Source organism: Pelodiscus sinensis, chromosome 11 (genome assembly GCF_049634645.1).
Source record: "Pelodiscus sinensis isolate JC-2024 chromosome 11, ASM4963464v1, whole genome shotgun sequence".
Lineage (NCBI taxonomy): Eukaryota > Metazoa > Chordata > Testudines > Trionychidae > Pelodiscus > Pelodiscus sinensis.
This window is the reverse complement of record NC_134721.1, coordinates 28,232,986-28,260,172: the sequence shown is the minus strand read 5'-3', so window position 1 is coordinate 28,260,172 and position 27,187 is coordinate 28,232,986. Positions and strand designations below refer to the sequence as shown.

Sequence of the window (27,187 nt, the reverse complement as noted above, 5' to 3'; positions counted from 1 at the left end):
TGTATTCTCCCCAGCAGGAGAACAGAGGGACATGGGTGAATCGAGAGGACCCTGACTCAGAGCGCCCGGCCCCATCCAAAGCAGAGCGGAGAGACCAGAACCCCGGAAGAAAGCCCCGCTCAGACATTGAGTGACAGGGACAGCCAGAACTCTGGGGCATAGACATTGGGGGAAGGGAGGCCATAGAGGTATAAGAAGAATAGAAGGGACAGAGCAGGGAATACGGCACGGGGTGGACCCCGGAGGCGGCCCCTGGACTCTGTTACATCCTGGATTAATTTTAGTGACATTCCAAGTCTCTGACTAGCTTCAAATAATTATCTTCTTTTCAATAAAAACCCATAACAACATTTCTTCCCTCCCCCCAAAAAATTATCCTTGTTTGAGGCCCAGAATAAACAATATTAAATCCAGAATCAATGAGTAGTTTAAGATATGATGTATTCCATATCCCGAAGGTAACAAACTACAGTTGACTATCCAAGAATCTCAACCTGTTGTTTTTTTCTTTAAAAATTTCATAAAACAAAAAAGAGAGGGCATGGATTTAAACTCTCGCCTTGAACTTAGTCCTTTACTTCTACAGAGACCGTGTTCTCAATTCCCAAGAATACAAACACATGTTGCATTACTCAAACATCCTCATCTAGTCAACCTTTGACTGAGCCACATGCAGCCAACGTTAACCTTTAAATGTTAAAGATGGAGGAATCCTGGAGAAGAATTTGGTTTGATTTTACTTTTATTCCTATTATTTGCAAGTGTCTTTGCATTAAGAAGGGTATCATTTAGACATACTATACAGACAATAACTCCTTGTTTAACACTGTAGTTACTACTACTACATAGATACTACTATGTTAAAAGAATCCAATTTCCCCATAAGATATAATGTAAATAGGGTGGGTTAGGTTCAAGGGAAAGAATAATTGAATACTAGGACTGGAAGGGACCTCAAGAGGTCACTGAGTCCAGTCTCCTGCCCTCATAAAAGGGCCCACTACTGTCTAGACCATCCCTGATAGACATTTATCTAACCTACTCTTAAACACCTCCACAGATGGAGATTCTACAACCTCCTTAGGCAATTTATTCCAGTGTTTAACCACCCTGACAGTTAGGAAGTTTTTCCTAATGTCCAACCTAAACCTCCCTTGCTGCAGTTTAAGCCCATTGCTTCTTGTTCTATCTTCAGAGGCCAGGAAGAACAAATTTTCTTCCTCCTCCTTGTGACACACTTTTAGATACCTGAAAACCACTATCATGTCTCTTCTCAATCTTCTCTTTTTCAAACTAAACAAGCTCAATTCTTTCAGTCTTCCTTCATAGGACATGTTTTCTAGACCTTTAATCATTCTTGTTGCTCTTTTCTGGATCTTCTCCAATTTCTCCATATCTTTCTTGAAATGTGGTGCCCAGAACTGGACATAATACTCTAATTAAGGCCTAATCAGCGCGGAGCAGAGAGGAGGAATGACTTCTCATGTCTTGCTCGCAACACTCCTGTTAATGCATCCCAGAATCATGTTTGCTTTTTTTACAACAGCGTCACACTGTTGACTCATATTTAGCTTGTGGTACATTATAACCCCTAGATCCCTTTCTATCGTACTCCTTCCCAGACAGTCGCTTCTCATTCTGTATGCATGAAACTGATTGTTCCTTCCTAAGTGGAGCACTTTGCATTTGTCTTTATTAAATTTCATCCTGTTTACCTCAGACCATTTCTCCAATTTGTCCAGATCATTTTGAAATATGACCCTAACCTCCAGAGCAGTCGCAACCCCTCCCAGCTTGGTATCATCTGCAAACTTAGTAAGTGTACTTTCTATGCCAATATCTAAATTGTTGATGAAGATATTGAACACAGCCGGTCCCAAAACAGACCCCTGCCGAACCCCACTTGTTATACCTTTCCAGCAAGATTGTGAACCATTAATAACTACTCTCTGAGTATGGTTATCCAGCCAGTTATGCACCCACCTTATAGTAGCCCCATCTAAGTTGTATTTGCCTAGTTTATTGATAAGAATATCATGCAAGACCATATCAAATGCCTTACTAAAGTCTAGATATACCACATCCCCTGCTTCTCTCTTATCCACAAGACTCATTATTCTATCATAGAAAGCTATCAGATTGGTTTGACATGAATTGTTCTTTACAAATCCATGCTGGCTGTTCCCTATCACCTTATTATCTTCCAAGTGTTTGCAGATTATTTCCTTAATTACTTGCTGCATTATCTTGTCTGGCATAGAAGTTAAACTGACTGGTCTGTAGTTTCCTGGGTTGTTCTTATTTCCCTTTTTATAGATGGGCACTATATTTTCTCTTTTCCAGTTTTCTGGAATCTCTCCTGTCTTCCATGATTTTCCAGAGATGATACCTAAAGGCTCAGACACCTCCTCTATCAGCTCCTTGAGTATTCTTAGATGCATTTCATCAGGCCCTGGTGACTTGCAGACATCTAACTTTTCTAAATGATTTTTAACTTGTTCTTTTTTTATTTTATCTTCTAAACCTACCCCCTTTCCCACTAGCATTCACTATGTTAGGCATTCCTTCATCAGACTTTTCAGTGAAGACCGAAACAAAGAAGCCATTAAGCATCTCCTCCATTTCCAAGTTTCCTGTTACTCCTCACTGAGCAACGGGCCTACCCTGTCCTTGGTCTTCCTCTTGCTTCTAATATATTTATAGAATGTCTTCTTGTTTCCCTTTATGCCTGTAGCTAGTTTGAGCTCATTTTGTGCCTTTGCCTTTCTAATCTTGCCCCTGCATTCCTGTATTGTGATCATGCAAGATCTCATGGTTAAGCCAAGGTGGTCTTTTGCCATATTTTCTATCTTTCCTAAGCAGCAAAATAGTTTGCTTTTGGACCCTTAATAATGTTCCTTTGAAAAACTGCCAACTCTCTTCAGTTGTTTTTCCCCACTGTCTTCCCTCCCATGGGACCTTACTTACCAGCTCTCTGAGCTTTCCAAAATCTGCCTTCCTGAAATCCATTGTCTCTAATTTGCTGTTCTTCCTTCTACCATACCTTAGAATCACAAACTCTATGATTTCATGCTCACTTTCACCCAAGCTGCCTTCCACTTTCAAATTCTCAACCAGTTCCTCCCTATTTGTTAAAATCAAATCTAGAACAGCTTTCCGCCTAGTAGTTTTTTCAACCTTCTGTAATAAAAAGTTGTCTTCAATGCAGTCCAAGAACTTATTGGATAGTTTGTGCCCCGCTGTGTTAGGGTGGGGCTTTTTTAGCAGACAAAAGACAGTATATACATATACAGTAAAAGTTATAAACAATTTTAAACAATTTAATAGTGTACACAGCAATGATGATTGTGATGTTTGGTTGAGGTTGTAGAGTCAGAGAGTGGAATATTCCAAGGGAATATCTTGCTACTAAATGATGAACCAGCACTTGGCTGAGTCGTCAAAGGTAATCACATTATGGTTAATTTAGCCTCACACTCTACAGTATGTACTGAGGCAGGTGGGAGGAAGCACAACAGACCTGCTTTGTAGAGATGGGGTATGAAGTGGGGGGCTCAATCAGAGGGCTGGGGAAACATCCTAACATCAGCAACCTTTCTTCTCCTGCTTCCTACACTGCAAGCAAGGAGCTCCTGGGAGCAGTTCTAAGACAGAGGGCAAGGAGCAGCACAGCAATGGTGGGAGGGCAGCAAAATTGCTGCTGGCAGCTGCCCAAGTGCATATGATATTTTATAAGGAACTTAGGGGAGCTAATGGTGGGGGCTGCTAGCTCATCCTGCATACAAGCCCCTATGAGTACATGCTGCTTTTCCAGAAAATCCTGCAAGTAGCGGACAAAGCAGGAGGCTAAAATACATTATAAGAGAACATTGCACAACTTTAATCAAGCATGTGATCTAAGGGTACGTCTACACAGCGCAGCTACCCCACGTCTTAACAAGCTGCCTGTTATTCTGAAATATTTTTCAAAATAACGGGCATGCTATTTCAGCATCCCTGTAACCCTCGTTCAGGAGAGTTAAGGGATGTCTCAAAATAGAACGTTATTTCGAAATGTAGTGCTGTGTAGAAGCACCAAATTTCAATATAAGCTATTTTGAAATAGAATAGAAATAAGATACCCAATTTGCACTATGCAAATTGCATATCTTATTTCGAGTTTAGGGTGCTGGGAACTGGGAAAATGTTAAACAGTACATCACAAAACATTGAGTGGGCAACTATTAATAGGCAACAAATTTAAGTGAGTTTATTTTTAAAAATACTCCTAAAAACATACTTGATTACAGACACTAGCAGGTGTTATATTTCCTTTTCTTTCTTTTTCTGTTTGTATATATATATATATATATATATATATATAACAGAGAAAGAGAGAGACAGAGAGAGAGAGAGAGAGAGAGAGAGAGAGAGAGAGAGAGAGTGAGTACAGAACAGATGCAATCCTATGCTAGTAATTACTGTAAAATGTGGGGAGGGAAGGAATAAATTGATCTGTGACAGCATTTGTTCCCCTTTTTGGGGACTGCTTTGGGTTTCTTAGATTTTTGCACACACAAATCACAGGATATATGATCTCAAATAATTTAGGTTCCCTAATTAGTCTTTTCTTAAAAACTCTAAAATGTGTATTCCAAATAGTGAAACAGTTTCAGCCACATTCTGTCACACATTCATTGAGTGGGACATTATTCCTTATGCAATTCCATTCATTTTAGTGACACTACTCAAATGAATCGGACTGTGTAAGGGACTGCATAAGGCTAACAGAATCAGTTTTTTTCAAAGTCAAAGAATTTTATCTGAATATATTGAAGAAGTTTTTTTTCCTTAATGCCACTAATTTTGTACACACTTGATCATATGGTATTCTCTATAGTGAATTTAATAATTACACATGGCGGGCCCACCCTCAAAACTTTGACTTGTGTAAGTAATCCTTACAGAAATAATCCCACTGAAGTCAATAGGACAAATATGTCAATAGGAACTACTTTCATGAGTAAGGATTTCAGTATTAAGCCCTGTCTTTTATATCATAATCAGAGCAGTGTACCCAAAGAAATGAATACATATTCTTGCTAGTTTCTGACAAATTGTATAACACCTGTTTTTGTTAGAAGTCTTACCTTTTTCTGAAGGACATTGATTTTTCTTTCCTTTACTTCTAACATGTCTTTCATATCTCGAATCTCCCCCGCCAAGGTTCCCTTCTCTTCTGTGAGGTCTTGCAGTTGTTTTGTTTTTTTATTAAGAAAACTTTCTTTTTCTTCCAGTCGCAATCTCAAGGCATCAACCTGTAGTCAATAAATGAAACACGAAGACTTTAAGGAAAAAATGTTAGTAAATAATAGTTCAGGTTATTTAAGCTTCTCCATTTTAACCCATTTTCTATTTCATATGAAATCTCCATTTTTGGGCAAAGATTTTCTATGCCCAAAGCTGATTTTTATTCTTTCAGGGTATGTCTACAAAGCTCCCTAAATTCAAAATAAGATACGCAATTTGCACTAAGCAAATTGTGGGTCTTATTTCAATTCTATTTCAAAATAGCTTATTTTGACATTTGGCGCATCTACACAGCACCAAATTTCAAAATAACACTATTTTGAGACATCCAAATGAGAGTTACAGGGATACCAAAATAGTGTGCCCGTTATTTCAAAAAATACTTCAAAATAATGCGCAGCATGTTAAGACACGGGGTAGTTATTTCAGGATACCTCCAGTATCCCAAAATAGCCGTGCTGTGTAGACGTACCCTCAGAGAATAAAATAAATATACTCTCTAATTATTCTTTAGAGCTTGTTGTTTTGGTTGTTCAACAGCTCTAAAACAATAAAGTACTAAATTGAAATTTGAAAATAAAAACATCCTTTATTGAATTGAGGTGCTTATAAATAATTTAGGAAAGTTCATTTTGATTTGATAATGTGTAAGCAATTGAAAATAGTACTCTGAACTGTTTTATTTTATTTTTTTTGTTAAAGTAATGAAATGCACAGCTAGGGAAGGTCACCCTGTCTATATAATACCAAGGTACCTTATCTGTAGAAAAAAAAATCAAGGTGCCACCGAACAAAGGAAGAGTTTTAACAGGAGCCTTTATCTTCTTCAATGTACATCTTGTAAGGATCTCAGTAAATGAAGAACAAAAGTACTTCCTATATTCACTGCAAATCTTATAAGGTAAAAAAGTGAACATATCTGAAGGCCCTGAATAAAAAAAGGTCCTTTCCTCCAGCCCTTGTGGAGTGTATCTAATCAAGTTGTTCTATATTATGGATTTTTTTTATTTCTTAGTAAAAAAATATGAAATTCTATTATACTTATTAACAGGGTTAAGTTTACACTAATAACACCTCAAGAGTCAGGAAACACATACAACTTTAACTTGTCATATTCTAAATAACCATGCCACTTTGATATACCATTAACTTAGATAGTTGGTGGAATGTATTCATAAGATAAAAAAATACATCATATATATATTAGCCCAATGTTTGAGAGTCTGTAATGCTGAAATGCTGGATGTTCCCTCTGGGCGGCACTGTTGCCTGAAATGTTGGCTGTTCCCTCTGGGTGGCGCTATTGCCTGAAATACTGGCTGTTCCCTCTGGGCGGAGCTGTTGCTGAAATGCTGGCAGTTCCCTCTGGGTGGCCCATGCTGCATGGGGAGTGCGGGGCCCAAATGGCCGCTTGCTCCATTTGCTCCCCTGCAGCAGCCCGGCTGAGCGGTGCAGAAGTCAGCTGAGCACCACGGCGGGAGGCGAAAGGGGGTGGGGTGGTAATGTGCGGCGTGACAGTGGCTCCAGGCCCCACCCCTGGCCGTGAACATCACTGCCCCGCCCCCCTTCGCCTCCCACCGTGGCGCTCGGCTGACTTCTGCACTGCTCAGCCGGGCCGCCGCGTGGGAGCAAGTAGCGCAAGCAACTGTTTGGGCTCCGCAGTCCCCCAAGTGAGAGGCAGGAGGGGGAGGAGAAGAGAAAGAGAGAGAGACAGAGGCAGGAGGTGGAAGAGAGCTGAGAGAGAGAGGCGGGGGAGGCAGGAGGAGGAGGAGAGAAAGAGACATGGAATGAGAGATTGGAGGCTCAGGAGAGAAGACCGACGTGGAGAAGAGACCTGAAAATCCCGTCTTATGATGGGCTAATTGGCTAATATTGAAATAGTTGTCAAAATATGGTCAGTAGAGAACTTGTGATCTGGAAAGAACTAGTAAGTCATTTGATACTGGTTCCTACTCATATACAGCTGTTTTTATAGACAACTAGATTTATCATTGCAGGTAAGAGTCTGGATATCCATAAAGGCACTGGAAAGAAAGGAGAAAGCAAGCCCCTTTAACTACATCTGAAATAAGAGAGGAAAAAGAAGCCATCTTCAGGGATCATAGGTACAAATGGGATTAAAGCTGACAGGTATTATATGGTGTAATCAACATGAAAGGAACGTCCAGTGGAAAGGAAGCAAAGTGACCAGGCAGCATAATCAGGGTAAGCACGGGAAGGGATGACCAGTGGTTAAACAGTATGTCCCAGGAAGCAGAGAACTAGGGATTGGGCAGTTACATACACTGGAGAGTGAGATCAAGCAGCTAGGAAGTACATACAAAAAAGGAAAGAGAATCATAGTAGCAGACAAGCGAATGCCAGCAGGAGAAAGGGGACAGAAAAGATAAAAAGAGGGACAACTGAAGAACAAAAAGACAGAGACAAATAATTATTGCACAATGTAGTTTAAATATGTTAGAAATGTCATATGAGAAAAGCATTATGTAAGCAAATTATATACAACACGTGCCACAGGGATATTGCATGCTTACAAGTAGAATAGGTGTTGGGCTACACATTGTGTATGAGAGGAGGAGAGGTCCACTGGACTCTTTTTCTATGAATACACAATATGAACTGAGATGCGGTATGGGGACTTCACATATTTATTATTCATACTACCAACAATCAAGCTTTATGGTGTTTAAAATTTCCTTATTGTGCTATGGTTTACAATAATCAAAGGAATTTTAAGTAGAAGTTTGTCACAGTTTCTTTAAAATACTAACTATCCAGATTTAACAAAAAACTTAAACATGTGTTTAAGTTAATTCATCTGAGAAATTCCATCCCAACCAAGCAAAGTATTTAAGCACGTTTAACTGCTTTACTGAATCAGATCCATAATAACCAATAATCATTCTTAATTATGATAGATAGATAGATAGATAGATAGATAGATAGATAGATAGATAGATAGATAGATAGATAGATAGATAGATAGATAGATAGATAGCAAATTATGATAACAAAGGTGAAAAAAGTGAAATCATACAGAATGAACAGTAAACATGCAACTGGAAAATGTAACAATATAGGATTTAAACAAGCTGCACTGTACATGGAACAAAAGAATAGGAACAATATGAAAATTAAATGATCCAGCACTGGAATAATTTAAGATTGAAAAGTTCCAACTTGGAATGACTACACAGTAGAAGAATCCAAAATACACTATGTAAGCTGTGTTGAGCTTAATATTCTGCAAATGAAAAACTTGCACATGAAGGTTACTGAAATGGAAAGAGCAAAAGCAACATCTCTCTGCTGGAAAACGCAGTCAAAGAGATTACTTTAGTAGAAACACAGTGTGGTAAATACAGGAGATCCATGCATGTTGCAGAATCGTTATTCACAGTTCTGCATATTCACAGGGGTCACCTGTCCTGACCTGGGGGGTGGTGAGAGTCAGTGCAGTTAGTTTCTTGGGGTTCCCAGCCCCAGGGTGAGTTCAGGAGCCACAGCTCCCAGGATTCACAAATTTTGCCATTTGCGGTGGTGCCAGAAATGCATCCACTACAAATGGTGAGGGTTTCCTGTAAAGCAGAACTGAAAAAGATATATAACAAATTAAGATTGAATTGGAAAGTAAACCCATTAAAGGCATCTCAATTTTTTTCTCTACTGTAAGCATTGTTTTTATAGAAAGGACAACTTATTACTGGGTGGGAGCAAAAGCCAAAGGGGGATGATAAGCACAGTTGTTTACATTTTTTCTTTGTTAATCATAATTTTAAAATGAAACACACACACACACACAAAAATCTTCATCCAGGCACCAACTCAGCAAAGAACTTTAATACATACTTAACTGTAACCATTTATAACTTAAAATGGGAGTTACAACTGACACTTGCTTCCTTGAAGTATTACTTAAAACAGGTCTCCCTGTATATACATACTTCTGCACTGAAATGCAGCAACCTATGCTGCAGTGAGCAGAAACCAGGCATTATAGACAAGGAGAGGGAAGGTTTGGAAAACTGAGTAAAGATATTAGAAAATTATGACAAATTATTGTCTTCCCTACTCTGTTATTTTTCAGATCAAAATAGCTAAAATATTAAGCCTTAGGTTTTCTGTAGTTTTCTTGTTACCTCTATACAGTAATTCCTCATTTAACACTATAGATATGTTTTACAAAATGATTGTGTTAAGTGAAAACGTGTTATGCGGGGTCAATTTTCCTATTGAAAATAATGGAAAAGTTGGGGGTTGCGTTTCAAGCGGTCATGTCTGTTGGGACCAGGACATAGGGTTGAGGGAGAAAGGGGACTGGATTACAGCAGGGAGGGGAGGTGTTTGGCTCTGCGGAGGAGAGGGGAGGGGGATTGGGTTGGGAGTATGCCCCTGTGACAGGTGTGCCGGAACCTGCACTGCATCTGGCGAGGGGAGAGGGGGTCACTGAGGAACGGCATGGCAAGTGGCGAACCCTCAGTCGCTTTGCAGGGAGGTGGGGAAGCCCCGCACAGCCACCGGTGACGGGCCAGATGTGGAAACCCAGCTGCTGGCCTGCAAGCGGGGGTGGAGGGAAGGGGGCAAGGTGTCCGGCAAAAGGGAGTCTGCGGAGAACAGCGCGGCGAGAGGCGAACCCTCCACCGCTTTGCAGGGAGACGGGGGAAGCCCTGCGCAACCGCTGGCAATGGGCCGGCTGGGGAAATCGTGTTATTCTAGGGACGGTCGTGTAATTAAAAAAACACTCCCTAAAAAAAAAATTGTGCTATCGCGAAAACGTGTTAAGCAGGCACGTGTTAAATGAAGAATTACTGTATATAAAAAAGTTTTTCCTGCCAGGCGACAGAATGACATCATCACTAAGGATGTTAAGAAGCGTGTAACTAACTATTCGTGAACTCAATACAATTTGTATTGAGTACGCAATTAGTCGATAAGCTGTGGGTCTGTAGTTTAAACCTAGTAGCAGCTAGGTGTGCAGGCAGACCGGCTTCTAGTGCATTTAAACTGCAGAGCTGCAGCAAGGGTGGGTCTGGGACCCGGTGTGAGCCAGGACTCAGCAGTTCCAGCTTGCGCCGGGTTCCAGACCACTGTGGCTCTGTCTTTTAAATGTACTAAGACCAGTCAAGCTCTTACTACATTTAAAAAACAGAGCTGTAGCATCTGGGACACAGCACAAGCCAGGACTGCTATGTCCCAGCTTGCACCAGGTTCCCCACTGTGGCTCTGCCTTTCCTGCTTCTCCCCCCCCCCCCCAACCCACGCAACACAAAGAAGGTGCAAGGGGGAAACTGGCTTTTAAGCCAGCCCCCCTCCTCCTCCAGCTCGGGCTCCTGCTTTTCCCCTTTTGCTTGTGATATAGAGGCAGCAAGGGAGAGGGGGGAAAGCAAGCAACCTGAAAAGCCTAAGCCTATACCTAAGCTTATCGGGTAGTCAAATATTCAAGTAGTCGCTTACATCCCTAGTCATCACATCATCAGCATCAACAGGCTGTCAGAAAAGCGAAAGCGGAGAGAGGGGCAAGCAAGCGTAGTGAGCAGAGGACACAGCCCCCTAGTGAAGTTTCATTTAAAAAATAATACTTGGTGTACTCAGTCATGAAATAGACAGCTCACAGGAAAATCTATTGCCACAAAAATATTACGATAGGCTAGCTGTACATAAAACTTGATCCTCTCATATAAATCCATGCAAAAGTTCCTCTTCAGAAATTCCTACTTTTTAAATGCCATTGGAGATCAATAAAACCAAACCACTGTTAGAGCTAAGCTTTATGGATTCAATTCTACATTCCTTGCAAACCCCAAACTCTCCTCAAAGTCAAGCATAGGTTACAGAAATAAAAACAATTTATTCTTAACTGAACTATTTTTGTTTGTTTTTCCAGACGACCAACTACAAGGCCCAATTTTTTAGCTGAGGCTCTTCTTGTAGTGGGAAAGGAAATGCCCAAAACTGTGATATAAGCCTATTTTCACAGTCTGCTTTTTCTTTTCTGGAGAAGGAGGACAGTCTCCGTCTAAAGTCTGGAAATCATGCAGCATTGCTTGTGGGGTGGAGAGAGCCTGTAGGTAATGCACCTATGCACTGACATTATCACTACTTGGAAGTTAGAGAATTCAGATTAAAATACCATTAAACAAAGAATAAAGTCAATGGCACACATAATACTCCTAGAATGACAATAAACTTTTTCTGACCCTTCTTTCTCTATGGCTGATCCCAGAAATCATCCAGCGTCTGTGTCAAATGGATCACATCATGCTAAGTTAGGCAGTAAGATCCACTAGAGAAGACATTATTATATGTTTACAGTACACGGAAGTGCACTCCTAGAACAATTTTCCCTCCAGCAGGGAGTCTGCAGGAGCTCAAACAAGTGAGAAATTTTAGATTTAGAAATTCAAATTTTCAGAGATAAAATCTATAACACCAGAAAGAAAGTAATATATTTGGAATTAAATCAACATTTTATTGATATATAAGAAATTTAATTTGTAATAAAAAGCTAGCATTAAGTAACAATTAAAAATATTATTTTGGCATTTTTAAGCAGTGCAATAAACCTAGCCAGAAAGGGTCATGTATATTAATCAATCAACCTTTATTCTCGTGGTTAAATAGCACATTGTATCAGTATAAAATAATCTGCAAAGATATATGATTTATTTTGATTTATATTGTGAGTTTTGTAATGCTAAATTTGTTCGGAACAAAAGTCTTTGCTAACCCATTTTTAAAACTCATTTTGGGACCAATTTAGATGATCTATTGAATCTCAGGATGTGTGTTCTTCCTGCTCTTAAAATGGCTCATTGCTTTTCTTTATACTGGGGAAAAGATTTACACTATATTTTATTGGATTTTTTTTCTCTTTTCTTTTTATAAAGATTTTGAGTAACTACAACATCACAATAATAGGTCTTGTAGTCCATAAGCATTATGTGAACTTCAAAGTGACTTTTAAAACAAAACAAAAACCAGGAGACCTATTATGTTGCCCTGAGTGGGAGGCATCGCTGCAGCAGGAGCCCTAAAAGTCTTGTTCCTCGAGGAGGCATAATGAGACTAATACTCAAGAGTGCTGAACAGCAGCAGTTTCACACTTAAAGTCAACAAGACTCAAGACCACTCAGCACTTCTAAAAATCAGAATTAGCATACCTCAGACATACCTGTGTGGGGGAAGTATAGCTGCTTCAAGGGGTGGAGTACCCTCTTCCTTTTACAGAAAGACGGCTCTCTTGGTTAGATTTTTGTCGGTTAATTGCTAGGCCAGTCTAACAAATCCTCACATTTAGATCGGCACACATACTATGACACTGCTAATTGCCTTTCTGCACATTATCTAGTTACAATTTATGGCTTTCTATGCTACTAACATAGAACCCACACTTCAGAACGTATTATTTTCCTGTTAGAAAACTTGAATGGCTAATTCTTGTTTTACACTAGAGTACATCAGAATATTTGCATGTAATCAGTGCTGTGTTCTGTTCAGGCCCATAGGCATTCTGTACACGGCAAAATGAGCCAACCATGATTCTCCAGGTAAAGGTTTTTAACTGAGATTAATTACATTCTTCCATGAGAGGTTGGATCAGGCCCAAGGCAGGAAAAAAATTAAATGTAGTCCCTATACAGTGATGCAGGAACACTGTGAATACTGGGGTTGCGCGCTCTCTCTCTCTCTCTCTCACACACACACACACACACACACACACACACACACACACACACACACACACACACACACACACACACACACACACACACACACACACACCCCCCCCAAGTTACGGGAGAGCATGGGGCCAGGAATGGAGCCCAGGAGCCAGGAGCCCTAGGGGATGGCAGCTTGGACCTAGCTAAAATCTGGGGTGCAGCAGCATTCCCACCCTCACCCTTCTAGTTCCCATGCCTATATCCCTATACATTTGTGCCCAGATTCCACGCTATTGTAATTGTGTAATTATGATAGTATTTCAACCTTTCATTTTGAAAAAAGGAAAACTTCTATCTCTAATGGTTGCAAATAAATGCTTGAAAACATGATCCAAGAGTAATGGATGCAATGATGTCTACCTGTCAACATCCTGTTCAGTGTTCAATGTTCTCTGTTTTTGTGCAGAAAATATATGTTTTATTACCAGTTTTTAAACAGTGCATCTCCAAATGTATGCAAGGCACTTTACACACAAGCACATGTGAAAGCTCAGATTAAAACATGCAGGTAACTGAAACAACACTGCAGCTCTAAGTACACAATTTACTGTAACATCCCCTTTGCCTTTCTGGTTGCTAAAAGAAAACAGTGAGGAGACACATGTTGGATCCTAAAACGTACACATTCTCTCTCTCCACTCTTGTTCTCCAGGGAAGGAGGTGCGGTTCAAGTTAGTAGCTCCTACTTCCCAAGGCTGGCAGGGTAAAAAGGAAAAAAAAAAACATTCTGCCAGGTGGTCTGTCACATGCTAGGACTTTTCCCAAGGTCCAGAGTGAAATAAAAGTTGTGGGCTACAAACTGCAGCATGTTGGGAGAACTTCCTGGTTCCTGACAGGTTGTACCCTCTGCCCCCAACACAGTCTCATTAGGGATTAAGCTAGAAGCAGCATGCAGGCTTCATGCAGAGGAGTGGGCTGCTTCACTGTGATCTTGTTCTATGGGGTTTTTTTACAGGTAGGACCAAAAAGGGCTATAGAGCACCCTTAGAGGAGTTTACGGCTACATCTAGACTGCAAGCCTCTTTCGAAAGATGCTTTTTCGAAAGATACTTTCAAAAAAGCCTCTTTCAAAAAAAAGTGTCTAGATTACGGCCAGTACTTTTGAAAAACAAGCCGCTTTTTCGAAAGAGAGCACCCAGGCAGTCTGGATGCTCGCTTTCAAAAAAGCACAGTTCACATTACATAGCGCCTTTTTTCGAAAGAGCATTTTCTTCCTCATAGAACAACAATTACAGGTAAGTAACCGTTCTTTTCTTCTTCGAGTGGTTGCTCATGTCCATTCGAATTAGGTGACTTCCAAGCTAACCCCACTTCAAGGAGGAGGGGTCGGAGCAGTCAGAAACAGAAGTCCACGAAAAGTTTAACAATGCAAACAAATTTATTCAACCAAGCGAACACAGAAAAAATTGTATAAAGTGCAATGTGACACTGAGAAACCAAACATATTTACAATACAGAGCTGAGGACTGCAGAGCCCACCCCTGCGTCCTCCCTGGCCTGTTGCACCAGCGTGTAGTGCGCCATAAAGGTATGGAGTAACGACCATGTGGCCGCCCTGCAAATTTCAGTGATTGGAACCTGCGCCCCAAAATCTACAGAAGATGCCTGCGCCCTGGTAGAGTGTGCTGTAACCCGGGGCGGGACCTTCCCGGCCAGGGCATAACACTCCCTGATGCTCCCTGCGACCCAGTTGGACAACCTCTGGGTTTAAATGGGGAGCCCTTTCACCCTGTCCACGACAGCAATAAACAGCTGCTGAGACCTGCGTAAGGGTTTGGTCCTATCAATATAAAAAGCTAGCGCACACCTAGCATCCAGGGAATGGAGTACCTACTCCTTGGGGGAGGCGTGGGGTTTGGAAAGAAAACTGGGAGGTAAATTTCTTGGGACAAATGGAACGGTGACACCACCTTGGGAAGAAAAGCCGGATGGGGGCGGAGCCTCACGTTATTGTCAGAAAATACCAGGTAGGGCGGATTTATAGTCAACGCCCGCAATTCGGAAACCCTGCAAGCCGACGTAACGGCCACAATGAATGCAACCTTCCAGGAGAGGTGCTTCAAAGAACACATAGCCAGCGGCTCAAGGGGGGGGCGACATAAGTCTAAACAACATGAGGTTGAGGTCCCAAGCGGGGAGAGGGGGTCTAACCGAGGGATACAACTTATCCAAACCCGTAAGGAACCTTTTGACTACAGGGTCAGAGAACAGAGAAACTCCTGCCGAACCAACATGGAAGGCGGAGAGAGATGCCACATGGACTTTGATAGAGGAGATAGAGGGGCCACTAGACCTAAGTTCAAAAAGATAGTCCAGAATGGACGGGTCAGGGGCACAGGACGGGTGCACTCCCCTTTGGGATGCCCAAGACGAGAAGCGCTGCCACTTGGCAGCGAACGACCATCTGGTAGAAGGTTTTCTACTACTTAGGAGCACCATCTGTACCTCTTGGGAACATTCCCTTTCTGGTTGGTTCAACCATGGATAAACCAGGCCATTAGGTGTAGAGTCTTGAGATTCAGGTGAACCATGGTCCCCCCGTGCCACGGGTGGGTCAAGAGAACCCGGGCTGGCGGGAGCGTTATAGGCTCCTTGGTGAGCATGTCCACCATGATGGGGAACCAGAATTGTCTGGGCCACCTGGGGGCTATCAGGATGACCGTGGACCTGAAAGTCTTGACCCTGGTCAGAACCCTGGGAATTAGTGGGAATGGGGGGGAAAGCATAAAGGATGCCCGCCGGCCACATGACCGTCATGGCATCCCCCCAGGAGTGTTCCCCCAGCCCCAACAGGGAGCAGTAACTCTGACACTTGGTATTGCGTGCCGAGGCAAACAGGTCTAGTAGGGGATAGCCCCACCTGCGGAAGATCTGACGAAGTACCGAGTCCTTGAGAGACCACTCGTGGGCTCCGAAGGACCTGCTCAGAGCATCGGCCAGCAAATTTTTGTACCCCGGCAGGTACTCTGCCTGCAAAGCTATGTTGTGCTGGACACACAGTTCCCAGAGGCTCAGGGCCTCGCGACAGAGGAGAGGAGACTGGGCACCCCCCTGCCTGTTGATGTAAAATACAGCTGCCGTGTTGTCCAGGCGGACTAGAACGGAGCGGCAAAAGAGCTTCGACAGGAAGGTCTCACACGCTCTCCTGACTGCCCTGAGCTCCCGTACATTTATGTGCAGAGCGCGCTCTGCAGGGGACCACAGACCCTGGGTCCTGCGGCACCCCAGGTGTGCACCCCAACCCAGGTCCGAGGCATCCGTGACCAGAGTGAGCAAGGGGGGAATTACAGAGAAGGGGACCCCGCTGCACACCACAGACTCCTGAGTCCACCATTGCAGTGAAACTATTACCTCCAGGGGCACCATAAGAACCGTGTCCCAGAGGCTCCTGGATTGGTTGAATGCCCTTGCCAGCCAAGCCTGCAGAGGTCTGAGCCTCATCCGAGGATGGTGTACTAGGTACGTACATGCTGCCATGTGCCCCAGCAGCCTTGAGCAGACCCGGCCGGCCGTGATAGGGGACTGAGTTAATTCGGAGACCGGCTCCACTATGGCCAGGAACCTGGCCCTGGGGAGAAGCGCCCTCGCCAACCTGACGTCCAGGAGGGCACCCACGAATTCGAGGTGCTAAGAGGGGGTCAACGATGACTTTTCCTCGTTCAGCATGAGTCCCAGCCTTACGAAGAGGGCCCTTGTGAGGGACACATGGACCTCTACTTATTTGTAAGAACAACCATGAATTAGCCAGTCATCCAGATATGGGAACACGTGTACCCCTGATCTGCAGAGGAACGCCGCCACGACTGCCATGCATTTTGTAAAAACCCTGGGTGCTGTAGAAAGGCCAAACGGGAGCACAGTAAACTGGAAGTGGCACCGGGAAACAATGAAATGGAGGAACCTCCGGTGGCAGGGTCTTATCGCCACATGGAAGTAAGCATCCCTGAGATCGAGAGTGGTGTACCAGTCTCCTAACTGTAGAACCGGAATGACAGAAGCCAGGGTTACCATTGTGAATTTGGATTTCACGACCACCTTGTTGAGGTCCCTTAGATCTAAGATGGGATGGACCCCGCCCTTGGGTTTGGGGACTAAGAAATATCGGGAGTAATAACCCTTGCCCTCCAGGTGCGATGGAACCCTCTCTACCGCTCCCTTTTGGAGGAGCGCCAGTACCTCCTGGCGGAGGGTGCCTTCGTGAGAGGTGTCCCTGAAAGGGGACGGGGAAAGCAGGGTGGAAGGGGGCGAGCCCAGAAAAGGGATGGTATAGCCACTCCTGACTATGTTTAGGACCCAGGTGTCATTTGTGATTTTTGCCCAGGCTTGAGCAAACTGAGATAACCTGGCCCCAAACAGGGTCCAGGGTGGAAGGCTGGTGCGCGACTCTCTGGGAGCCTGTCAAAACTGTTGTTTGTGCTTTTGGGAGGGACCTTGACCAACCCCACAGGGGTTGTCTCCTCTCGGGCGGTGCCTACGCCCCCTGAGGCCGAAGGGCCCGCAGCTGCCCCCATACTCCCACCGGAAGCACGAGGACGACATCTCCAGTATTCCCCATGGGGGATCTGGGACTGCGGTCTCCCCTGTCTGTAGGGCAGCTGATGACGCTGAGGAGCCGGTATGTGGATCCCCAAGGTGTGAAGGGTAGACCTTGTGTCCTTGAGTGTATGGAGCCTCGAGTCCGTATGCTCCGAGAATAACACCTTGCCGTCGAAAGGCAGATCTTGGATAGTAGAGTGGACACCAGGAGGTATTCCAGACACTTGCAGCCAAGCACCACGGCACATGACCACACCTGACGCCATGGTGAGGGCTGCAGAGTCAACCGCGTCCAGGGAAGCCTGGAGGGTTGTACGGGCGATGGCCTTACCCTCAGAGGTCATGGCCGCAAACTCCTGATGGGCCTCGGCAGGGAGCTTATCCTTGAACTTATCCATGGCCTGCCAGGTATTAAAAGCATAATGACTTAGCATCACTTGCTGATTAGCGATGCGGAGTTGCACCCCACCAGTGGCGTACACTTTCCGGCCCATTAAGTCAAGGCACTTGGGCTCCCTAGCTTTTGGGGACAGCTCCGGCTGGGGGAGCTTTTCCCTCTGGGCCGCTGCCTGGACAACCAAGGACCCAGGGACAGGCTGGGAGTACAAGTGCTCATGTCCCGACTGGGGAACATAGTAGCGCCTCTCGACACCTTTTAAGGTAGGGGTCAGGGACACCAGTATTTGACACAGGGCATTGGTAATTTTTGCCACCGTTTTATTAAGTGGCAAAGCCAAACGGCCAAATGGGTGCATCATCTGAAAGAATATCGATCATCGGGTCCGTGTCCTCCACGACTGGCTCCACCGGGACACCCAGGTTGGAAGCCAGACGCCGGAGTAGCTCCTGATGCACTCGGGCATCCATAGTAGGCCACGCCGGTGCAGGATCCACCAGGGCTTCGTCAGGAGATGATGATGATGACGCCTCCTGTATCGGTGCCGGATCTACCGCAGGAGCCGTGTGCGGTACCGGTTGGACATAGGGCACCACCTGTGGGCACGTTTCCGGCACCGAGGCCTGTGCCTGTGCCGCAAGGTCCGACGTAGGCAGCCTCTGGGGGGAAGGAGGAGGTCGCGACAACGACGCCAATAGTTGTGTTCGGCGACTCAAAGCATCCGACACCACAGAGGGGGGCACGGGCCCCTGCCACTGGTGGTAAGCCCACGGTGTCCAGAAAGGCCACTGCGGATGAGGCACCCAAGTCTGCTGCACCTGAGATCGGTCACGTCAGTGCCGGGAATGGGATCTATGGGCCGAAGAGGCTCCTGAAGATCCCAACCTGAGGGATGTAGAATCGGAATCCAATGAATAATTGGACTCTGGCCAGGGAGGCGCCGGCGAGGAGTGACCTGTAACCGACGGAGGGGAAAATCTGGCCATGTACTCAGGCTTGTCGGCATGTACATGGTGGGGACGTGCCGGTGCTGGTTCCAGTGCGACCGGTGGCAGTGCCGGTGCCGTTGGAGGTGGCTGTTGTGGCACCGGGAGAACAGGAGGCTGTTGCAGCACCGAGGGAGCCGAAGCATGCAGCGGTACTGGGGGAACCAATGGCTGTTGTGGCACCGGGGGATCCAGGCCCGGTGCCAAAAGCAGTGTTGGTGCCGAAAGAGGTGCCGGGAGGCCCAGTCCCGATGCCAGTTGCATCTCCGGCGCAGAGCATCACGGTGCCGAGACGAATCCCGAAGAGGACGACATCACCATCGGCTGGGGCACCAGCAAGGTCCACATGGTTGGAGAGTGAGACAGGTGCCGGGTTCTCGATGCCGAGGCCCAGGCCCAAGGCAGGGCATCCCGCGTGGACGCCGGTGCACTGTGCACCGCAGGGTGGCCAGTCGGTGCCGGCTGTAAAGCCGTCTCCATGAGGAGAAGTTTTAGGCGAGAGACTCTCTCCCTTTTAGTGCGCGGCTTGAAAGACTTACAGATCTTACAGGCATCTGTAAGGTGGCTCTCACCCAGACACTTCAGACAGCTGTCGTGTGGGTCTCCTTTGGGCATGAACTTTGCGCAGACAGCTCACGCCTTGAAGCCTTGTGGCCCTGGCATTCCTCACCCCCGAAGGGGGAGGAAGAACAAAGAACGAAGTAGACACTAACTACCTAACTAATTGAACTATTTACAATGCTAAGAGAAACGGGAACCATTAACTAAGCTAAGAGAGAGACATGCTCCAACGACCGTCACAGGCGGTAAGAAGGAACTGAGGTGGGGCCGTGCTGGCAGGGGTACTTTTGCCCCGCCATGGCGGCGCCACTCCAGGGGCGCCCTGCCAGCGCTACAGGTACCGCTAGGGAAAAACGCTCTGGAAGACGTGGTGCATGCGGTGCGCGCACCTAATTCAAATGGACATGAGCAACCACTCGAAGAAGAACAACATTTCTTCTGAGAAAAACAAAGCAAAATCAGATGAGATACCTCACGCGTAAAGTCTTTAAAAGACTTGTATAAGTAGACTGCTTGTTATGGTTTTGTCTAGCTTATTCTTCCCTCTTAATTCAAATATTTAATACATTAAAACCTGTCATTTCTTCTGGCAATACACAACATTTTTATAAACACTTCATACTAGGGTATACTTTTAAAAAATGGCAAAGTTAATGTAAGTGACAAAACATGCAAAGTTAAAAGTCAAACTTTATTAGTTTTCATGTCATCACACACTAGTCATATCCAGTTCCAGTAGTGATGTCTGGTTTTGAAGTCCCTCATTATTAAATGTTAATTTAAATGACATATAGTATCTACTACATATTTGAGTCTGTCTCTACTGAATAAAGGCAGTGGGCTGCTCAAAGTTATAGTCCCCCTCACAGTCCATCCATTGCTCCCAACTCTGCTGGGACTCTAGCTGGCATACACTATCATCACTTAGCACTAGGGTTGCCAGTATTATATTTAAAAAAGAAGGGACTTTTTTCTTAACACCCTCATCCCACACCCCCTTCTACAAGAACAACAACAATAAGCAATATTAGCATACATTCTCCAGGAGCATTCCCTGCTACTTATTGCAGCACTCATCAACTCCTGATCTTGATACACAGACATGAAAAATTACAGGACGTCCCTTGTAACAAGGGACCATTGGCTAGGATGACCAGCCATGCCATTTTTAAAGAGACAATCCCATATTTAAACCCTCCTGCAAGTGTCCTGACTTTTTCTTTAAAATGGGCAAATTGTCCTGTATTTTCGGTCTCCCCTCATCAGTACTGGTCGGTCCTGCTGCGGGCCAGATCTCTACTCACCAGCTGCCCACCTGGGATTCAGTGGGCAACAATGGAGGTGGGTGTACAAGGTTGGTGTCTGGGTGAATCTCAAGCACAGGAGGCCAGCCACTCCCCATGCTGGTCCCTCAGCACAGCCCCCACTGTGTGCCAGCTGTCTTCAAGCAGAGCCATGCTCTCCCATCCCATTTCCAGCAGGCACTGGCTGCAAGCTGCTGTTGCTGGTGAGTGTAGTCAGGTGCCAGGCACTTCTGCTGCCTACACATTGACCCTTTACATACTTCCCTCTTACTGTCCTCTCTCTGTTTTACCCTTTCCCCTTGTATCTCACTTCTCTTTCGTATTTCCCCTACCTCCAGCTGGGTGTTCCTTGCTCCCAGCTCTGGCAATGGAACCAGCCCCAGGTAGGAGTACTGAGCTCACCAGCAGCCTGGTTGGCACACTTCTTCCTTCCTTCCTTTACTGCCTCTGGCTGGGCTGGTGCCCAGGGAAAGTCCAAGGCTCTCCAGCCTGGAATACTGGCCAGGGAGAGCTGAGTCCTGTATGTGCCAAAGCCCCATTCATTGCTGGCACGAAGAAGCCTTCCCATCGCTCAGCTAAGCTCTAGAGAGGTAGGGGAAAAAAATTTGCAGCCTGTTCATACCCGGAACCTGCAAACCTAGGAAGGGGCTTTGCATTGTTTACTTACACACACACACACACACACACACACACACACACACACACACACACACACACACACCCCTACTTCTCGCCGGTACTCTAGGGGGAAACTTGTTGAGGAAAAAAAAAAAGCCACCGTGGGACATTTGTGTACAGAGCTGGTACGCTCTGTTCTTTCCAGGTAAGCTCTAGCTGGAGGTGCCGGTACTGCGTTCTGGGCAGTACCATCACAAAAAAAAAGCACTATATACCCCTGCTGGCCCTCCCCACCCTCAGTTCCTTCTTGATGGAACTTTCCATCGAGGAGGAGGCGGGTGAGATTTGGAATGGACGTGAGCAACACATCTTGAAGAACAACAGTTATGAGAGGTAAGTAACCTTTTTTCTTCTTCGAGTACTTGCTCATGTACATTCAAATCATGAAGTATCACAGGAATCTGAAACACAGGAAGTATGGTTGGAGGCTAAGGGCTCTCTAATCAGTAATGAATCACAGCACTTCCCTTCCAAAGACTACATTGTCCCTGGCCTGCTGTGCAATGATGTAATGACTTGTGAATGTATGGACAAAGGACCACATAACTGTTCTGCAAATGTCAAGTATAGGCTCCTGAGCTATGAAGGCTGCTGACAAAGCCTGCACCCTCGTAAGATGTGGGGCTGGTTTATTAGCAAGGTCATAGCACTCTCTAATACACAGTGCAATTCAAGATGACAAGTACAGGATGATACTGGGAGACCCTTCATCCTCTCAGCTATGGTGACCTATGAAACTGTCTAGTCCTGTCTATGTAAAATGCCAATCCCCTCCTGGCATCCAAAGACTGAAAGGATCTCTCCTTAAGTGTCAAGTGGACTTTTGGAAAGAAAACCAGGAGGTAAATGTCTTGGGACATATGGAATGTTGAGACTACATTGGGAACAAATGAAGGGTGGGGGCTGAGCTGAACTCAATCGGCGAAAAAGACCATATATGGAGGGTATGCGGTAAGGGCACTCAACCCTGACACTCTGCTGGATGACATCATGGCCACCAAGAAGGCCACCTTCCATGAAAGATGTTTGAGAGAGCAAGTAGCCAGGGGCTCATGAGCTTAGTGAGGTTCTAAGGAGGTAATGACTGATGAATATGTCGGAACAATCTGTCCATCCCCCGGAGGAACCTCCTGATCATTGGGTTCGCAAATACCATATTGCACCCTTCACCCAAGTGAAAAGCTGCTATGGTAGCTAGGTGCAGCCGGAAGGAAGATATGAAGAATCCTTGCCATCTCAAGTCACGGAAATAGTTGAGAAAGAGAGAGATAAGAGACAGGTAAAGGTTCCATGTTTCTCGGGGAGGCCCATCCAGAGAATCACCACCATTTAGCGGAGTATGCAGCCCTGGTGGAAGGCTTCCTGCTTACTAGCAGCACCTCCTTCACAGCCTCAAAACAAGTTTGCTTGGCCTGGTGGGCCCTGGCATCCAGATCTGGCATGAGGGGGCAGGGTACACCAGGGTCTCATCTGAGGAGGATGAGGAAGACACCCTAAGAAGAGGTTGGCCCTGGAGCACCTCCATCCTCTGGGATAGGGATGCCACTGGAGGGTGCTCCTGGCCCTAGGTACCTTTGTCCTCTGCTGGAGGCCCCTCTGAATCCCTGTGTGTACTATGCCTATCCTCTGATGTAGGGACCCTTGTCAGAGGAGTGGCAGAAGGGGTACTACTAGAATAGGATGCCACCAAGTTATGTCCCAACGGCCCTGGACCTTGAGCCTGATGGTAGGCCCAAAGAGTCCAGAAAGGCCATTGGGGTTGAGTTTGGCATTGGGGTGGCCATGTCTGCTGCACTATGCAACTCTGGTGCCAGGAATGAGACCGGTACAGTGACATGGACCTATGTGAGGAGACCCTAGCACACACTGAGTCCATGTCTGACTCTGAAGAATAGTCCGACACCAACCAAGGACGGTGCCTGTGAGTGCTACTGTGGGTAGTGCTGAGCCTTAGCCTTTGGCTTACCCCCATGGACCAGTGCCAGTGACAGTGGGCGGCAGCATACTAGGTGCCAGCAATCCAAGTATTGTTGATTTTATGGACACCAGTAAGAAGGAACTGAGGGCAGGGAGAGCCAGCAGGGATATATATGTGCCGACACAACGGCACCACTCCAGGGGGCTCCCTGGCTGGCCCGACAGGTACCACTGGAGAAAATAGCTCTGGAATCTATGCACGTAGTGTGTTCACACGTGATTGGAATAGACTTGACCAAGCACTCAAAGAAGAATACTATTTTTATTTCTTGTATATTTCTTATAAATGTATCTTTTCTTTCCCCAAGAAAACTATCAGAAAATAAGTAACAAAATAACAGGTTCCTTGTTATTGGAGATTTTTTTTTCATATTTTAATGGGAAGAGTGTGCTTGTGTTTTTTTTTTCTTTGCAAATCCTTTAATATCAGGAATTATATTGGCAATCTTAAAATAGGTTCAGCATCAAGTCTGTTCCTATCTTTTGTTTCTGTTGGGTCATAATGTAAAAATCCAATTTCACACAAATGTAGCAAAGGGAAGGAGCTCAGGAATTGCATGTTTTGCAACATTTGGATTCTCTTGAATCAGGTTCAAGAATTATTGTCATTTGTGGGAGGAAAGTATTCCAAAAGGGAAGAACACAAGTCATACACGTGCTGTACAAAGTTACTGCAAATTTCTTCATCAAGAATCAAATAAGTTTCAGTGAAAAAGTCATTCATCATAGGAAAGCAGTCAGTTCTTTTCATCCACAGATGATGCCCAAAATTCCAGTTCTGCAATAGCAATGAAATTTTATCTTTTATGGTGAAAATGTTCACATTTCTTTTTGGCAGTGACAGATTAACTTTATTCAGCTTGGTGACTACATCGGCTAGGTACGTGAGTCTCAGCAGTCACACGTAATTTTTCAAATAACCAGATAGTCAATGTTTGTAATCTACAAAGTAAACTAATACTTCATGACAAGGTTCAAAAAATCTTATAAGCACTTGCTCTCACAATAGTCACCTCACCTCTGCATGCTGAAGGAGCAATGTGTGATGACTGCCCATTTCTTCACACACAATTTTAAACAATTTGGATTGCAATGGTCTAGTTTTTATATAATTAATAATTTGCACTGACTCATCCGAAACATTTTAAAGCTAAGGTGGGGAACCTTTTTTGGGTCAGGGCTGCTGACTCACAGGAAAATCAGTCAGGGCAGCCGCACACAAGTGAGAAGCAAAACAAAATAAATCCTCACTTACAAGGTCCCTGATTGAAAAGGAGAAAGAAACTTTGCATATTCTCCTCACACACCAGAGCCTAGGGAGACCCAGCACAGTAGATTGTGTGTGCTCCAGCTGTGTGGAGGAATGGCAGGGGGATTGGAGTGCCAGCGCAGGCCCACCAATGCTGGAAAGAGGGAGGGCTCTGAACCTTGAGGGCTGGATTCAGGCAAGCCAGGGGCCACATCTGGCCCCTGGAACTTAGGTTCCCCACTCCTGTTTTAAAGAGATACAGGCATCTTCTTAAGAGCAAGAACATGTCTGTGGAGAATACAGTGACTGCTGGTGCAGTTTGGAGTCACATCCTTGATTTGTGAGACAGCTCTGATTGTTTTCCCAACCATTGCCCTAGTGCCATCACAAAACACATTAACACATTTTTCCCCAACTAATTTCATGTCTTGTAATAAAGTTGTTAATACAGTTAAATATTTCTTCACCAGTCATATTGCTCTCGAAGGATTTACATATTAGTAAGTCCTCTTCAATGGTTCAATGTAAACCTCGTTTCATGAAGCATAAGGGATCGGTCGGTAAAAGCTTCCCCAGCCAACAGATCCACGTCTAGACTGCCATGCTGTACCGGATCAGCTGATCGTCGGCACAGCGCAGCGGCCATGTTTATTTTATTGAAGCGGGAATTATTTAAATCCCCGCTTCTTTGCCTATGCCAGGTAAACTACTTTACATGGCTCCGTCGATGGAGCCATGTAGTCTAGACATACCCTTAGAGTTTACTATTTGAAAATATGTCAAGCTTTCGCTTGAAAAAAACATATGCCTTTGACTTAGTGTTCAGAATGATATGTTTCTAAATGCCTTAGTAGTTTAGCAGGTATCAGAGAACTATTGGAAAGCACACCATAAACTGACATTGGGGACATCTTTATTTCCAATGTAGAGTAAATCCAAAAGACTAATAATTCTCATTATACTTGCATTTCTTGTTGCCTGCTGCTAATTTGGTGGATGAAAGTGGTTTCCTCTTCAACAGTTCACTTTCTGATTTTTCAGTTACAAAAGGCTGTGATTGTCCTTCTTTTCCTGCCCCAACATTTTGCTAATTTTTTCCAGTCAAAGTCCACTTGTTAGAAGTCAAAGTTTCTTTTCTCTTTTTTTTTGGCACTTATCCATGGAGAATGTGTTTGGCATTAAGGGCAGGTGATGATGTACTGTAAAATGCTGAATGAAAATACAGCATGAAGAGCATTGTATTGCAAGGGGCTTTGGTCCGAAAAAATCTGGAAATAAATATCTTCTTAAATCTTTGTCTTGTGAAGAGCTAGGCCAGATCATTCAATCAGGCATTTAAAGCACTGAATATATGCCACTGAGCCTGCAGCTCCCACGTGACTTGCTATATGCTATTGCAGTGCACCTTTATCTACATCCCCTGTAGTCTCAGTGTTTCATAGAGGTAGGCATAGTTTTATATACCCCATGCACCCACTTCATGTTATAGTGTTGAGATTATTATTTACTATTACCACAATAATTCTCAATATCATAGTTTTTTGTAAAAACAGTCTTCTCAATTTTTATGAAAAAATGTCGCTCCATAGAACCATCATTAATATTTTCTCGCAGAGTCCCTGGATCCATTAAATGGAACCCCAGGGCTTCACAGAGCACACTTTGTGAAACTCTAGGCCAAATCATTCCTTCCCTGGCTTTCCTGGAGTTGGAAGCAGCTCCAATTCTTTCCCTTTCACACAAGGCTAAAAGGTTGTTGCTGGCCACAATCTGGTGTGAGCTCTACCAGAAATCAGAGGGAGGGGGAAATGTTGCCCTGCATGCTCTCCACTCCAAACATGTTGCCTTGGGAAGACACAGTACCAGAAATCCTTGGGACATTTTATAATATGTGGCTCTAGTCTTGTAACTTCCACCATGTGAGTGGACTCCTACCTCCAAATAGACCTCCATTGACTTCCATAAGGCTCTGCAGGAACACAGAGGTCTCCAGCTCATACAAAAAGACGCAGGATGAGGATCTTTTGTAAACTCTTGAATTTTACCTTTTTTTTAATCTACATTTAATACCCATATTTGCATTAAACTTTTAACTTATTTACAAGAAGTTAGAAGTTCTTTCTGCTGAGATATTTTGATATGCTTTATAGCATTTATCAGCACTCCGTTAATTGTTGTATCATATGTTGGTATTTTTAAAAGTGTATCACCACTGACCCCTCCTAATATTAGTGACACAGACTGACTAAGCTCTTTTGTGTCCCTGAAGAATGAAAATCAGAAGCACTTACTTTAGCACTGTTCTGGTGCTAAATTTCAATTCTGTAGCTGCAGACCTAGCTTGATTTTAATTCAACAATTCTTTTTAAATTTAAAAGAGTTGTTTATTCATTAGAGCTGTAATCTGATTTAGTATCATTCCTTTAATACGTAAGCAATAAACACCGTCCTAAAGAATATTGGCAGAAAGGGAGGAAATTTATGGCAGT

General features: G+C 44.5%; 1 protein-coding gene across 3 annotated transcripts in view; it reads right to left on the bottom strand.

The window, feature by feature from the left end:
* The window catches only part of ERC2 (ELKS/RAB6-interacting/CAST family member 2), a 1,112,164-nt gene that overhangs the window by 697,912 nt on the left and 387,065 nt on the right, over nt 1-27,187 (bottom strand). For all 3 annotated transcript variants that reach the window (XM_075938889.1, XM_075938890.1, XM_075938891.1), the window contains one exon: nt 5,130-5,297. In XM_075938889.1, the coding sequence (XP_075795004.1) occupies nt 5,130-5,297 (168 nt within the window). The remainder of the gene's footprint in view (nt 1-5,129; nt 5,298-27,187) is intronic.